Source organism: Telmatherina bonti (assembly GCF_933228915.1).
Source record: "Telmatherina bonti genome assembly, chromosome: 12".
NCBI lineage: Eukaryota > Metazoa > Chordata > Actinopteri > Atheriniformes > Telmatherinidae > Telmatherina > Telmatherina bonti.
The window spans coordinates 29,609,888-29,623,721 of NC_136610.1; the positions used below are offsets into that span (position 1 = coordinate 29,609,888).

At 40.0% G+C, this 13,834-nt stretch overlaps 1 protein-coding gene across 8 annotated transcripts in view; it reads right to left on the minus strand.

Annotated features, from left to right (window-relative positions):
- nlgn3a (neuroligin 3a) overlaps positions 1-13,834 on the minus strand; it is a gene marked incomplete at both ends in the record, with an annotated part of 106,439 nt that overhangs the window by 86,630 nt on the left and 5,975 nt on the right. For 3 of the 8 annotated variants that reach the window (XM_079249951.1, XM_079249953.1, XM_079249955.1), the window contains one exon: positions 7,535-7,594. The exons of 4 other annotated variants lie outside the window; for them this stretch is intronic. In XM_079249951.1, coding sequence (XP_079106077.1) covers positions 7,535-7,594 — 60 coding nt within the window. Of the gene's footprint in view, positions 1-7,522; positions 7,595-13,834 lie in introns of all 8 variants that reach the window. One more of the 8 variants, XM_079249954.1, reaches the window with a different exon arrangement.

Consider the following 13,834-nt stretch of genomic DNA (forward strand, 5'->3'; position numbering starts at 1 on the left):
CTTTCACTCACAGACTCTCCCCTGTCTCTCTCCATTTCTCTCCCGCCTTCCCTCCATCTCTGTCCAACTCCTCGCCTTTCCTTTTTAGTTTTTTTCATCCTAAGCCCTGAGAGTGGTGAGAATGAGAAGGGGTAAGAGGGTAAAGAGTGAGAAAGAGAGGAAAAAAAGACAGATATAAAGATAAACTGGAACGCAAAAAGGAATAGAAAGGTACGAGGAAGTAAAAAAGAAAGGAAGAAACAAAAAAAAGGAAAAACAAGAAGAGGGGGAAAAGGAAAAAGGCAAAAACAAAAGAAAAAACAGGCGCAAAGAAAGAGAGAAAAGGAGGAAAAAGAAAAAGGAGACTGAAAGCGATGAGCTCAGATTTAAAAAGGTGGCATTGTATTCTGGTTGCTATGGTGACTGAAAGCCAAAATTCTAAATGCTGAAAAATGGCTAATAAGAGACAACATCCTGTCTAATCTGCATCGATCTGCAGGCGCTCCTCATCGTCATACACCTTTCTACATTAGCATGCCTAGCATAGAGGACGACTACGTAAATGCATTTTGTAACCTCAACAGCAGGACTAAGCCTTAATTTATTTATTTTTTCCTTTCTGTCTTTCCTTTCTTCTTTGTTTTACACCATTCCCTCGGTTATTCATGGGCCTGTTAGGTTTAAAAGCAAAGCAATAACTTGTATATGATGTGGACTTATTTATGGCTTCCTTTATCTTGCTGGTATCTGAGAAGGCTACATAGTGAAATGTGATTTATAGCTGACACTTCTCTGTACACACACTTATCTTCGACAGGAGGAGGGGATGCATGGGGTGAGAGAGCATGAAAAGTACAGTCAGAGAGGGGAGGGAGGAGTGTGGAGGGTTGAGGGTGGGGGGGGGGTGGGGGCAGAAAAACGATATCCTATACAAGCTATTCAAACAAATGGGCCACAGATACAAAGAGAATGGCAGAGAGGAAGAAGGAACAAGGGGCCAGAAATAAGAAAAAAAGAGATTAGTCATGTCAATGTTATCAGTCACCTCTTTTGTTGATTCATATTGTATCACCATGACAACAGTCAAATCCCTTCGGTAGAGCAATCCAAAACATTGAAGCTTCACTTGTTCTAATCTATTTATTGAGTTGATCTGACGTGGGAGGTATCACACAGATAGGATATACAATTCTCTCTGATACTGAATTTTAGAAAAAAAAAAAGTACACATGCAAGAGATCCCAACTGGAATTTGATTTGCAAAGAATAAAATAACAATCCTTTCTGGATACATTTGCATCTGTGCTGTAGCATAATATGGCTTGGAGTCAGTAGCTCGTCTCAACCAATCAGATCAGTGTTTTATTGGTAACTGCATGGGCTAATCTAGAGATGCAGGTGACTAAGTAGCTACCTTAAAAAGCTGCACTGATTCTCCAAGGCAAACACATCATTGCATTAACATACACATAAACAGCAGCTGTGGTAGAAAAGAAACAGATAAGTTAATTAATGCACAGCAGGATGTATTTTCATCAAAACTTCATGCAGAACGAGTTCACAGTGTAAAAAAGATGAACAAACTCATGTTATGCAGAGGAACAAAACGTAGAAACTGTGAATGATGGAAATGTAGATGAAAGTCGATGTGGAAAGAGAAATGAAGTGAACATAAAAACAATTTACGTACACTGTCACATCGGTCTTCTAACATATTTATCTCTACCAGACAAATGAGATCATGCAACACCTGCTACGCAGTCGCATACACGCATTCACTCCCAGCACGTACTCGACTAACAGCAAGTAATTGCATCAGTGGAAAAAAATTGACAATTGCCCAGTCAACGGCTAAATCGAAGGTTTTCCATTTTGACAGTGGTGGCAGACAAACCCACAAATACATCACCGGGCATGAATTTTCAAAAGGACTTTGGGGCACAACCTTTCAGAGGTGCCTCTGGACTGATTGGAGTGTCAGTGGGAAGCATAACTCAAGCCTGAGCCTCTCAGTGTTGCTGCTGCAAGAGAAACCCACCAGGAGGGCTCTGAGCGCTCATTCCTTACTCCACTATCTTATTTCCTCTCTCACCCAGAGCAGCCACCTTTGCCTGTAACTGCAGTGAAAGAAGTCAACCACATATGTGGCGCTGGGTGCCCCAAAAAGCCAGCCTTGATACTGAAAAGTTGGACTGGATAAAGGCAAATGGTGATAACTGTAGGTGGCATTCAGTGTGTCAACAGCTGGGGAAACATGGTGGCTGTCAGCAGCTATGATTGAGGTCTGAGGCAGGGGGGGGGGGGTGACATGGTCCAGATGTGGCAGGACATGACTTGCACCTACTGTAGTGCTCATGTCAGCCAAGTGTCGCGGCTCATTCATGACAAGTTCATTTCAGGCTATGCTCACATTTAAGAAGTGTGTAGAGTTTGTCTGGGGAGGCCCCTGCAAAACAGGGAGGGTAATTATAGTGAACCATGCTGCAGCTTGTGTAAGAGCACAAGTCTAACATTGTTCTGAATGTCATTGAATGTCTGCTTAATATTCCTTTTATACTGGACCAAATGAACTCACACTGTGTAGCAGGGCCTTCCAGGGAAAAATAACTTATAAAAAAAGGAACATGCAGGAACAAAACGACTTCTTTGGATTTGAAGTCACAGTAGAAGGCACATAAAAGATGGCTACAGCATAGCTATTTTTATGTTTTAGATGTGCTCTATACAGCATTCAGAACCACTGAGCACTTACCTTGTGGGGCAAAGAGATTCTTGAGACATTCTTGAGATTACAGTCATTACTCGTGCTTCTGTCCACAGTAACTTAACAGTGAGCTGCAGCATACCGGCAGCTATACATGTTTGAGGTTTGAAATCATTCCTCAGGGGTTAGCAACACTTAACCACAACATTTTTACTGATGAAAGAAGAGTATAAAAGAACAAAAAATATGTTATTTTTTACTTTCTCTTCTCTGCACTGGATTCATCATGAGTTTGAGTTTACAAATGGATCAACTTGGTGAATGTTAATCGTCTGTGACTGATGATGATTCACCCAGTCATCATCCATTTTTAGAAAGCACTTGCCCTTTTTCCAAACAGTTTCCAGTGGGGATTTCACAAAAGACTAATTGTCAATCAGGCAACAAGGACACAAGCATCTCAGACCAAAACCAACAGAAGGAAACCAACTTGGAGCTCCTCTTGATCTCAGAAAAGCCAAGCAAATGTTGATGCTGGTTTTGTACCAGTCTTGGTCTGAGGCCTTTTCTTTTATTTTAGCTAAAGATGTTTCTTCAGTGCAGAAAAATCTGAAATTGCTTCACATAATGTATCTGCCATCTTTCTTTTCTTACAATGTTTGTACAGTCAAAATTTTGCATTTAAAACATTTAAATTAGGCTGGATGAGTTTCAGAGCCCATGATAAATTATATAAATGAAATGAGCCCATGCAAATGAAGTACTTTTTATTCTTTCATTTCATAAAGGGTGAGCATAAAAAGAGTAATCTAAAGGTTGTATATGTAAAAAGGAGTAACTGAAAAAAATCAGACTGCAGAATTGGGCATACTGCACAAAAAGAAGTTGTATAAAATGTTCGCCTCTGTGAATATTGACATCATTACAATAAAAGTAATGGGAAGAATAACCCTTGTGTGAAGGTGACATTTTGCTCCCTGACTGCAGTGTTTGTGTGTTAAATGCGATATTGGCAGCAGGACCAATAGTGCGTGTACGAGTTTGAAGGATGGAGAAAAAAGAGAGATGCGGAACGACAGTGACTGAGTTAAGTGAGAGGGAAGACACTGAGAAGCCTACAAGGCTAATAGACAAAGCCCCTTACAGCTGGCCTGGATCTGGATGAGAGAAGGAAGCGGTAGAGGTGCTGTCATCCCTGAGGCTCCCAGACAGCTGTTTACTCCCCAAGTTAATAAAAAAAAAAAAAGAAAAGAATAACTCTTTAGTCTTTTAAGAAAGTCTGCTGTCTGAGCCACACAATCCGATACTATTCCGTACAAAACCAGTGATGGGTTAATGAAAGTACAACAACAAACACTTTACAAGTCCCTCAAACATGTCTGCATTTCTTAAGAACAGTCAAACTATCTACATTACTTATATTTTTCTAAGGTATTGTTCTTTATATATTGTTGCTTCTTTATAGTTTGCACCAAACGTTTAACAGCAAAATATATCTAAAAAACAACACCAGATGACACTAGATTCTGGCTCTTCTTTTGAAAAGGCTACAACGATGCCCTATGGATCAGCCATTAGCCGAAATGCTTATCTTGGAAAGAAGCAGAGTTGCTGCATTCCAAAGATCTCTGAATAAATGAGCTTCAAGGGGGCACGATTCCTCATCCCTGCCACATCAGAGAGAATAGGATAGTGGCAGACTGGAGAGAATGGTGTGTGAATTGCCCCCACTGTCGATTTACCACTCTCCAGGCTGCCTGAGCTGAGCTGAGGACTTTGCTGGATGGGGATCCAGCCAGGCCTGTGCAATGGAATTAATGGTAATACCCAGGCAGGTGGAGCTCAGCTCTGCTCTCTGGCACAGAAACGATGGAAAGTATCTCTGAGGGTGGGGGTATGTCTGTGTTTGTATGTGTGTGTCTTCAGTGCTTGCTTCTAGTGTTTGGAAGCAAGCTTTGTGTATGGGAACAAATGTGTGCATTTGTGAACTCACATTGGGCTGAAGCATTCCTTAGAGTCTTGAAGTGCCAAATGGCATACGAGCAAACGGATCTATTTTTCATCAGCGGAAGTGGGCTGGGGCAGCAGTGGTGCAAGACACTTAAGGCGGGGTGGGGATGGCCGCCTCTCGCTGCCTATCACTGGGCACAGTACCTCGATACCACTGCCATGTTCCACCTGGGAGATTTAGCTCCTACACAGACTCACTTCCTCTATTTACATGCCCACCTTTATCTAACAACAGCAGGTAGGTGATTGAAAGCTTGCAATGCTTTTTACAGTGCAATAACAGCGTCTGTAAAATTGAGTGTTGATTGTGGGCTGGTGTAAATCACAGCAACTTGGCTCACATGGTTGTTTTGCTAAAGGGAGCGTTGTGGAGAATTTGAATGCATTTGGGGTGCCAGGGGCTAGACTGTTGCTCAGACAGTCAGGCGGACTCACACACGTACAGATAGCAAGACACACACAGAAAGACAAAGCCTCGGGAATATTAAGTCATATACAGACTAAAAAGGATTCGGTTTTATACTTTTGCTTGTCCCTTTGTTCTGTGAGTCAAATGTTTTATTAGCTGTTCCACGGTCTTTTTATTGTTCATTTATACATCGCTCTTCCTTTACATATGCTGCATTTCTTTGGCAACAGAAGAATAAACCTTTATTGTTCCAATATTTAGCAGGATTAGAATTTAAGAACCTGTCTGGAGGTTACAACAGGGAGGAGGGCAGTTCCAATATATTGGATGGAGGGAGCAAATTAGCCCAGGGTGGACAGACTGCCAACTGAGACAGCATGGTAATGCTGGGATGAACAGACTGAGAGATGGAGGGGGTTACACAGAGAAACCAGACAAGACAGTAGCTCTCTCAGCTGAATGAGAATATGGTAATAAGAGGTGCGCCAGCGACAGAGTTTGAATGTTTGTTCTGCTTGTGTCCTGATTTTTTCTTTTGGTCTTTTAAATAAATAAAGATGTGTGATTTTCTACTGTTGACGTACACATTAAAATTACTATAGACGGAGAGATTGCTATTATCCTCAATAATAGTGGAGCCACTTCTGCAGCAGAAGCTGATAAGACAGCTTACAAGGACTTTATGGTTTGTGCAGCGAACCTAACTATCCTTCAGCGAGGAGATGCTTTTTTAACTGAGGTAAGACCTCTCTGCTGGGGGAATTACAGAAAGGCAAAAGGGGTATCAAATCATGGGCCATAACAGTTCTACACATTCACCAGAACAATGAAAATCTTCTGGATCATGTTTAGCGATTGATGGCCAATTCTGTCACACATGCATTAGTTACAGTGCTGTGGCAGAGATGCTGCTGGGACTGTATTGTGCTTCCTCGGCGATGCTCTGTAAACAGCATTAGTTGCGCTCAGTAAAGAATAGACTTGTCACATTTTCAGTGGGGCTAGTCTAGCACAACAGCTTGGAGACCAAGCCACTGTGTATGCATGCAAAGACTTGCCAGACAAAGGGATCGGCACTTGTCAGCAATTTTAAATGGACTTAGGGCTACATACTGATGCACGTGTGCTCGCCTGAAGGACGATAAAGCTGCACACGCATGCACACATACACACAATCGAGTCAGAGAGAAAGAGCAACTGGGCTGAGGTAGCGGCAGCTTGCCCTGCGCTTGAATGAGAAAACACCTGTGTGTCAAAATGATGCCATGGCAACGCTTCCTGTTCGGTGATCAAGGCCTGTACGATTTTCTTTCCTCTTTTTTTTTATTCTGAGAGAAGAGGCCACTGGCAAAAAGGAAGGAGCTTCTCACCAAGGGCTTGAAAATCTTGACAAAACTAGTTATAATGTAGCTTCTTCCCAGTAAAACACAGTAAAGTTGTGAGCTTTTAACAAACATGGGACCGACCGTGAACACATGATCACAACAGCAAAATCAAATAAGGGAAAGGATATGGAAATTTACTATGGTGCTTAAGTTTGCCTTCTAAATGGAAATCCAATATGCTCTAAACATGTGCTGTGCACCCAAAACAGCTTTTCCCAGATGCACAGTTAAGTCTCATACACGTGATAGAAAAATCCAATCTATAATAAACAAATGGGGTTTAAATCAAGGGCTTTACCTTGATACCTGACATCATGCTTGCATCACCTGCCCTACAGTGGCGAAAGGAGGCATGGGCGAGGCAATATCAAGGGTTTGATTTAGATTCAGAGACTTAAGCCGTTTCTGTTGCAGCACAAGAACCGTCTCTCATTCTAATCTCGGCAGAGATCCACCCTGAGCCAGGAATATCCCAAGATAAATATGGAGAGTGAACAATGCGATTGCTGAGCAGCAACTTCCCATTTTCTACACCTCTCGTCTCTAATCCTCTTCAGCAGCTCTCCTGAACTGCCGCTCCTCATCTAAATCTGCAGGCAGACCTGGCGAACAATTTAATATTACACTGCTGCTTCTCTTTCCCTCTGCCATTATCGCCACCAACACCGCTGCTGGCCACTCCTTAAGAAGCGGCTTCAACCACTGCCCCCAACTCTTGTAATAACAGTGTCTCCAGTCACTTTGTGAGATAATAAAACGAGTCAATCTGGGCTTGGTTGAGGTTGGTTATCTGGACAGCTACTAGACCTCATCTGGCTTGGAATTTAGGTGCTTATAGGAAAAAAGGAAGAAGAGCCGTCACATTCACACACATGCTCTCTTTATGGCCACACTGCTCTGCAGATTGTGATGAGATAGGGATGCTTGGTGATGGCATTTGAAATCAGGAAAGAAAAAGAAAAATCAAACATAATCCATAAACGATCATAAAACAGTGACATTTTTAGAAGGAAATCATGCAGGATCTTTGTTCACCATGGAAAATACCTTCGTCTTCATCACCGTCGTTATCCCCTAAATCCTCGCCCTGTTTTTTTGCATGGGCGCCTGTTATTGAAGCAGGGAGAGACATAGAGAGGCACAGGGAAATTCAAAATAGCAACGTTTGGCAAAAACAGATGGTAAAAGAGGCATTTCAGTGACAGCAGTAATTAAAACCACACGTAGATAAAACAATGTTCATTTAACTGCATTCCCACAACAAAATTTCCCTTTTTAGTTTTTTGTGCACAGCACACTTATCACAGACACATAAATCATACTAATAGAATACATAATCAAAAACCTACACTGAGTCTAAAAAAAGGGGGAAAAAAACACTGTTTGCAGAAATAAACTCAAAACAAAATTCCACTGTTACTGCAGCACATTAGAAGCAGAGTCATACAACACTGACATTTTCAGAAAAACCCTTAGAGATTTATCAGAAGAAAAAAAAAAAAAAAAGGAAAAAAAAAAACAACAAGAAAAAACAAGCTAATCCTATTGCTTAGGGAGTTCTTCAGAAATGAACTGTTAAAGAATACAATTCTGGGTTTTTAGATTGGCCTTTGAAGGAAAACTGTGCATTTTAACCAGACTTTAGAGAAACTCTTATTATCACTGGAAAACATAACTCGTAAAACATCATTTTACAAGTTGGATTTCTGTTTAAAGACAAAAAAAAAAAAAAAAGAAAAAAAAAACTGCAGGCAAATTCTTTTAAATGGTAAATAAGCACAAGTCTGTTGAAAAGGGGGCTTCAAATTGCGTGTGTGCATGTAGGGCAGCGAATTCCTTAGGTACAAATATCTAAATAAATCTCAAGATTGCATCTAATCAGTGATGTGTGCAGTTATTTGTGTGTGTCTTCTTGTGCTGAACCATGTGTAATATGTTTTTCTCATTATATGTTACAGTGGCATAAAGAATTACCCCCACAGGGTTGTTACGTTCACCAGTGTCATGTGCACATCCTTTCCTTATCCACCGTGACACAGTAGTATTCAAAACTGATGAGGATTTTTTTGTTGTTGTTGCTTACCAGCAATCTATAAACACTTAAATATATCAATACCAGTCAGTTACTAAGCTGATCTATCTATCAATCCATTTGTTCAACAATCTGTTGTTTTCTGATAAAACCAGGAAGAAATATGCTATTTTAGGAGAATAACCTTTTATCTAGCGCCCTGTCAGGTCAGATTTTCCTCTTGAACAGTGCTCAATACAGTAGATCGTAATGCTGCTGGTGACTTTTCCTCCTGTGCAATCATTCGGTCAGTACGAATATGAATCAATAACAAATCAGAACGGGGCCAAGTGACATGGAATTTACTAATCCAGCCATTATTACAAGGGGATGAGAAGTCTTCTTGGAATAATGTTTTATCAGCCGAGATGGGTTTGACCCCTGTCTGAAGCAAAAAGTCACAGCTACTGGCTTCAATTAAAAGACAATTAACAAGTTTCTTTTCTTTCCAGGCATACTGTGGTCTCCAGCCATGTTAGACATTAAATTGTTCCTCTTACCACCCTGAAGCAAATTATTAACTTATTCTTCGAGACCTTAATAGCCCAAAGATTCATGATCAGTAGGGATCATCCCAATAACTACAAATGAGGCTGTTCAGTAGAATAATTTAATTGACTATCAGCAGAGTTTTCTGCCCTGCTGCTCTGCTTTTTCTTACACAAGTTACCTTATGAGCATGGCACATACCCACTAAGCAGCTCTGTAATAAACACCTCGAACACTGTCTCCTTCCATTTTAAACACTGTCAATCTTGTAAGTATCATGTAGTGTATACTGTATGTTGCATGTATGCATATGGTTTATCCTGATGCGTGCATGAATCCATCTGCTCACTACTGACTATCTCCTCCCTCCTATCCTCCCTTCTCTTCTGCCTTTTTTCCTTAATTGATACTGTAGATGCAATAAAATGTGATGCATAATGTAAAAGGGCTGAGTGTCACGACATTTACTGAGTACGTTTATTCTCTGAAGTGGGAACCCTTTTGACTTTCCTTTTATTCCATGGTAAGTTCAGTGACCTTGGTCAGTTCGTTCATTGGTTTTGTATCATAATGAATAATGCAGGATAAAGAATACAGCATACAATGTCAGCTTCAGATGCAAACACAATCATGTGACAATGAAAACCAAAGCATAAATGCATCACATTCAGCTGGTAATAAGAGGGTAGTGGATGTAAAGGCGAGGATTTTGACACGCGTCTGCATGTTTATAGTTTGCATATGCTAATACAACTGTAAAAGCTTGTTGCATGATAAATGCTCTAAAATGAAAAAGTACATTGTGCGTGTGTATATATTTATATATATATATATATATATATATATATATATATATATATATATATATATATATATATATATATATATATATATATTGGATCTGATTTTATTATTTCTGATTTTACACATACACACACACATATATATATATATATATGTGTGTGTATGTGTAAAATCAGAAATAATAAAATCAGATCCAATAACATTAAAAAAAAAAGGCACATAGAAATGCTTATTTTACCATATTTACACAATTTAAATGTATTCAGATGTGCATATATATTAGGACACAATACCTTTCAATATTATGTATAATAATAATTATTATTATTATATATATTAACTTACAGTATAAAAGTCTGACCATAAATAATTTCAGTGTTATTATTGATTAGTTATGTTTAAGAATAGTTTGTACCATTAAAATTTCATGGGGTTTTTAAATGAGATCTGTACTATTTTTTTTTTTTTTTTTTGAGTGCAAATCTGTCATTCCACAGTACTTGTATAAAAAAATCTAATGGAACTTTTTTGTATGTAGAGTTGGCCCTGTGATGAACTGGTGACCTGTCCAGGTTGTACCCTGCCTCCCGCCTAATGATTGCTCATTGGTCATTTAGGCCTGCCTTATCCCACGTCATTTGCCAAAACATGTTACCAATTTGTAACATAAATTTAAAAAGCAGATTTACAAAGAATCATTTAGAAATGAACAGCACTTTGAATTCATATTTCAAAATAATACAAAAATAGTTGTAATGCAGTAAATATTTGTTTTAATAGGGAATTCCAAAGAAACAACAAATACCTGTTGATAATAACAACAGGGTGTATTCCTAGATTCCCATGCTGATATAAATGCATTGTTTTATATTTCTACAGACTGGAAATATCCATAGCTTTGCATTTTGGCCGAGCACATTTCTGATTTGTCTGCATAGTTTCATGTTGGTCTCAGAAGAAGCAAAGCGAAAATAAACTGCAAAGCGCAGAACCAGCAGCTGCACCTACTCTTGCATGCGCTGTGTTATCGACGTGGCTAAACAACAGGTTTATTGAGTGATAGAGCTTTAGACAGGCATAGATTAGATGGCAGGTGTCAACAGGGAACCTCTGTCACTTTGAATTTTGCTGTCTGCGAGTCTGCATGTGTGTATGGATCAAACGCTGCATCCATAACAGGAACTGAAGACATGTGACATCTGTATATCTGACTCAAGCAACTCAAGCAAACCTATATTTGACCATGAATCCTTTGATGTGACGGCAACATGAAGGAGCGTCTCCTTAAACTAAAATTACATCTTTAAAATGGATGCTGTGTTATTCTCATATACACGTATATATTTGTCATCGCCGGCCTTCAAGAGTCAAAATTTGCATTCCAGCTAAACAGGTGGTTTCTGGAATAACAGCAATTATTCTTGTTTAGTGACAGGCAAAATAGAAACCTGTCACATCTGTCAAATGAGGTCAAAAAAGCCACATTAGATGGGCACACTTGTTACATAAAAGGTATTGAAATGTAACATTTCAGCGGGAGGAATTTTCAAACACATGATATATTCTAGTGGCCGTAATTTCACGTGAATAAACCAAAGCGTGCACACACATGTGACCCCAAACTCGCATAGATACATACAGAGCTTTCAGACTCTAGAGACTTCTTGACTGAATCCACAATTCACTCAATACGTCGTGGAAAGGCTGAATGTTAACTGCCTTCCCTTTTGCAGGAAAAAGGTTCACTGACAAAAGATGGGCCTTGGAGTTAAATATCGGAAAGGTCAGGATGTGGAAAGGGACTTAGTAAAATGTGAAATGTAGCAGCCTTGACAATTTAGAGCAGTTATATTCAGTCTCTAATCCTCAGGTGGCCATTTGTCTCTTTCAGAGTGCCCAGATTCGTCTTGAGTTTTGAGTCTTTCTCTCTTCTTTCTTCTCTCTGTCTGTCTGTCTCTATCTCTCTCAATCTGTTTCCCAGTGCAGAGGTTAAGGAACAGCTTGGGAGGGACACATGAGAGAGAATGATGGAGAATGCAGCTAAAAGGTTAAGGAGGCTGTAATCCTGCAGTAAAGGACAGCCAAAACTCACACTGTGCTTCAGCTGCTCCCAAAGAAATAGAAAACAAAAAAGAAAAGAAAAAGAACAAAAAAAAAGACATAAAACATCACCAAGCTTTCTGTATGTGTACTTTGTCGCTGAATGGAGAGGAAAGTAAAAACTGCAACAAGATAAAGGCTAAAGCACAGCTGCTGTAGTTCCAAACAATAAATGATTTTTAAAATATTTTCAGAACTGATTTGCACATGTTTCAGGAACAGAAAAAAAAAGTGTTTCTCAACTCTCAAAGATAGAAGCTGAGAGATTTTTTAGAGGAATGCATGCTGACAGGAGAAGTCCACAGGGTACCTTTAACTTCTTTATCTCTACAAACGCACTGACAGGTGCATTAATACAAATGTATGACGTGTGTCAAAGCAATGTTAATTTTTTGGGACACCTAATATGACAGGCTAAAATTTTTAGGGGCAGCTTTTTATGCCCTCACACAGACATCATTAGGAGTAAGTCACTCAACCAAAGGGATGATTTCAGGGGCTGAAGAAGCTAGGTATATGCTAACAAGAGATTAGCTTATAATTGTGTCTTTCTCTCTAAATAGGCTTTAGGACTCCACAGGCTATGTCTGCTATTCCCTTTAATTTGGTATAAACAAAGAAAAGAACACACTGACTGAAGAGACTGTGGAAGCTGGATGGCACAGCAGCGGGAGCCCTCTGAATAGTTGAATAGAAACTTCCTGCTTTGGTCACGTCTTGCATCTCAAGTCACTAAGATTAGATCTGCTGACTGGCTCCAGTCCTAACTCGCCGTAGTCTTAAATTGGTCTAGATAGATAATTGTACTAGATAATAGGCATGCAATTATTTTTCTTTAAACAAACAGTTGTTGTTGTTGTTGTTGGTGTTGGTGCAGCAGGATTTGCTTTGTTTTCAAATCACACAACACATCTTTTCTTCTTGTTTTCTTGGAAAGTTTTCGGCCCTGTCTGCATGGCGTACAGATTTCCTCCGCAGTACTCGGGGAGTGGCCCCTCCTTTGCTGAGACAGGGCTGAGATGTCCAACCAATGGGATTAGCATGCTTTGTTACTGACTGATCATGGTCCTCAGACAGTATTAGATTGAGATACTTCAGTAGTTTTTCCTCACCTTTCTAACATATACAGGTCTCGTGGTAAGAGGGGGGCGGGGAGGATGTCCAGTGTTTCTAGTGGGTTAGTTAATCTACAGGTTTGCCAAGTGATGGGAGTGTTCAGCGATGGCACTGAGCAGCAGAGCACATGGCAGTCGGCTGCCTGCGAAGGCTGCATGGGAATGATAGCTGAGTGGTTCAAATCAAGCCAAAACGTACAACAGATTTTGCTGCACTTATCTCAAATAGACTCATGATGAGGGATGAATTTAGCAGTCAGGGAGGTCGATCTTAGAGTGTCTCTCAGATGCAGTGTAATACAGAGAGACCAGTGTGAAGGACTATGAGGACAGATTTTACAGGCAGGTTACAAGCAGCGAAAGGGACATATTAATGTGCTTATTATGTAAACAGGCAGCACACAGCACACTGACTGCATTTATTGCCAGAATACCGTCGCAGAGAGGGTCTCATCAAAAGGATGTGATTTTACTGATCTCCCTTAAAAGTTTCTCAATCAATTTAACAATCTAAACCTCTTACAAATATAAAGACTGACCTCATCTGGGTTTGTCCTCTCAAAAAAATTTACCCATTTCAAACCAATCTAGCTGTTTGAGGCTGTCCTTACTCGAGTCCCTGCACATCATTACCCTTCTCTTCACTCCATTCACTTTAACTTAGAGAAAATGAGTGAGTGAAATAACCAAGGCCCGCTGTCTGCAGCTCTGTCACCACTTTGTTCTCCTTAAACTTGCTGTTAGGCCACTTGACAGGGAGAGAATAGT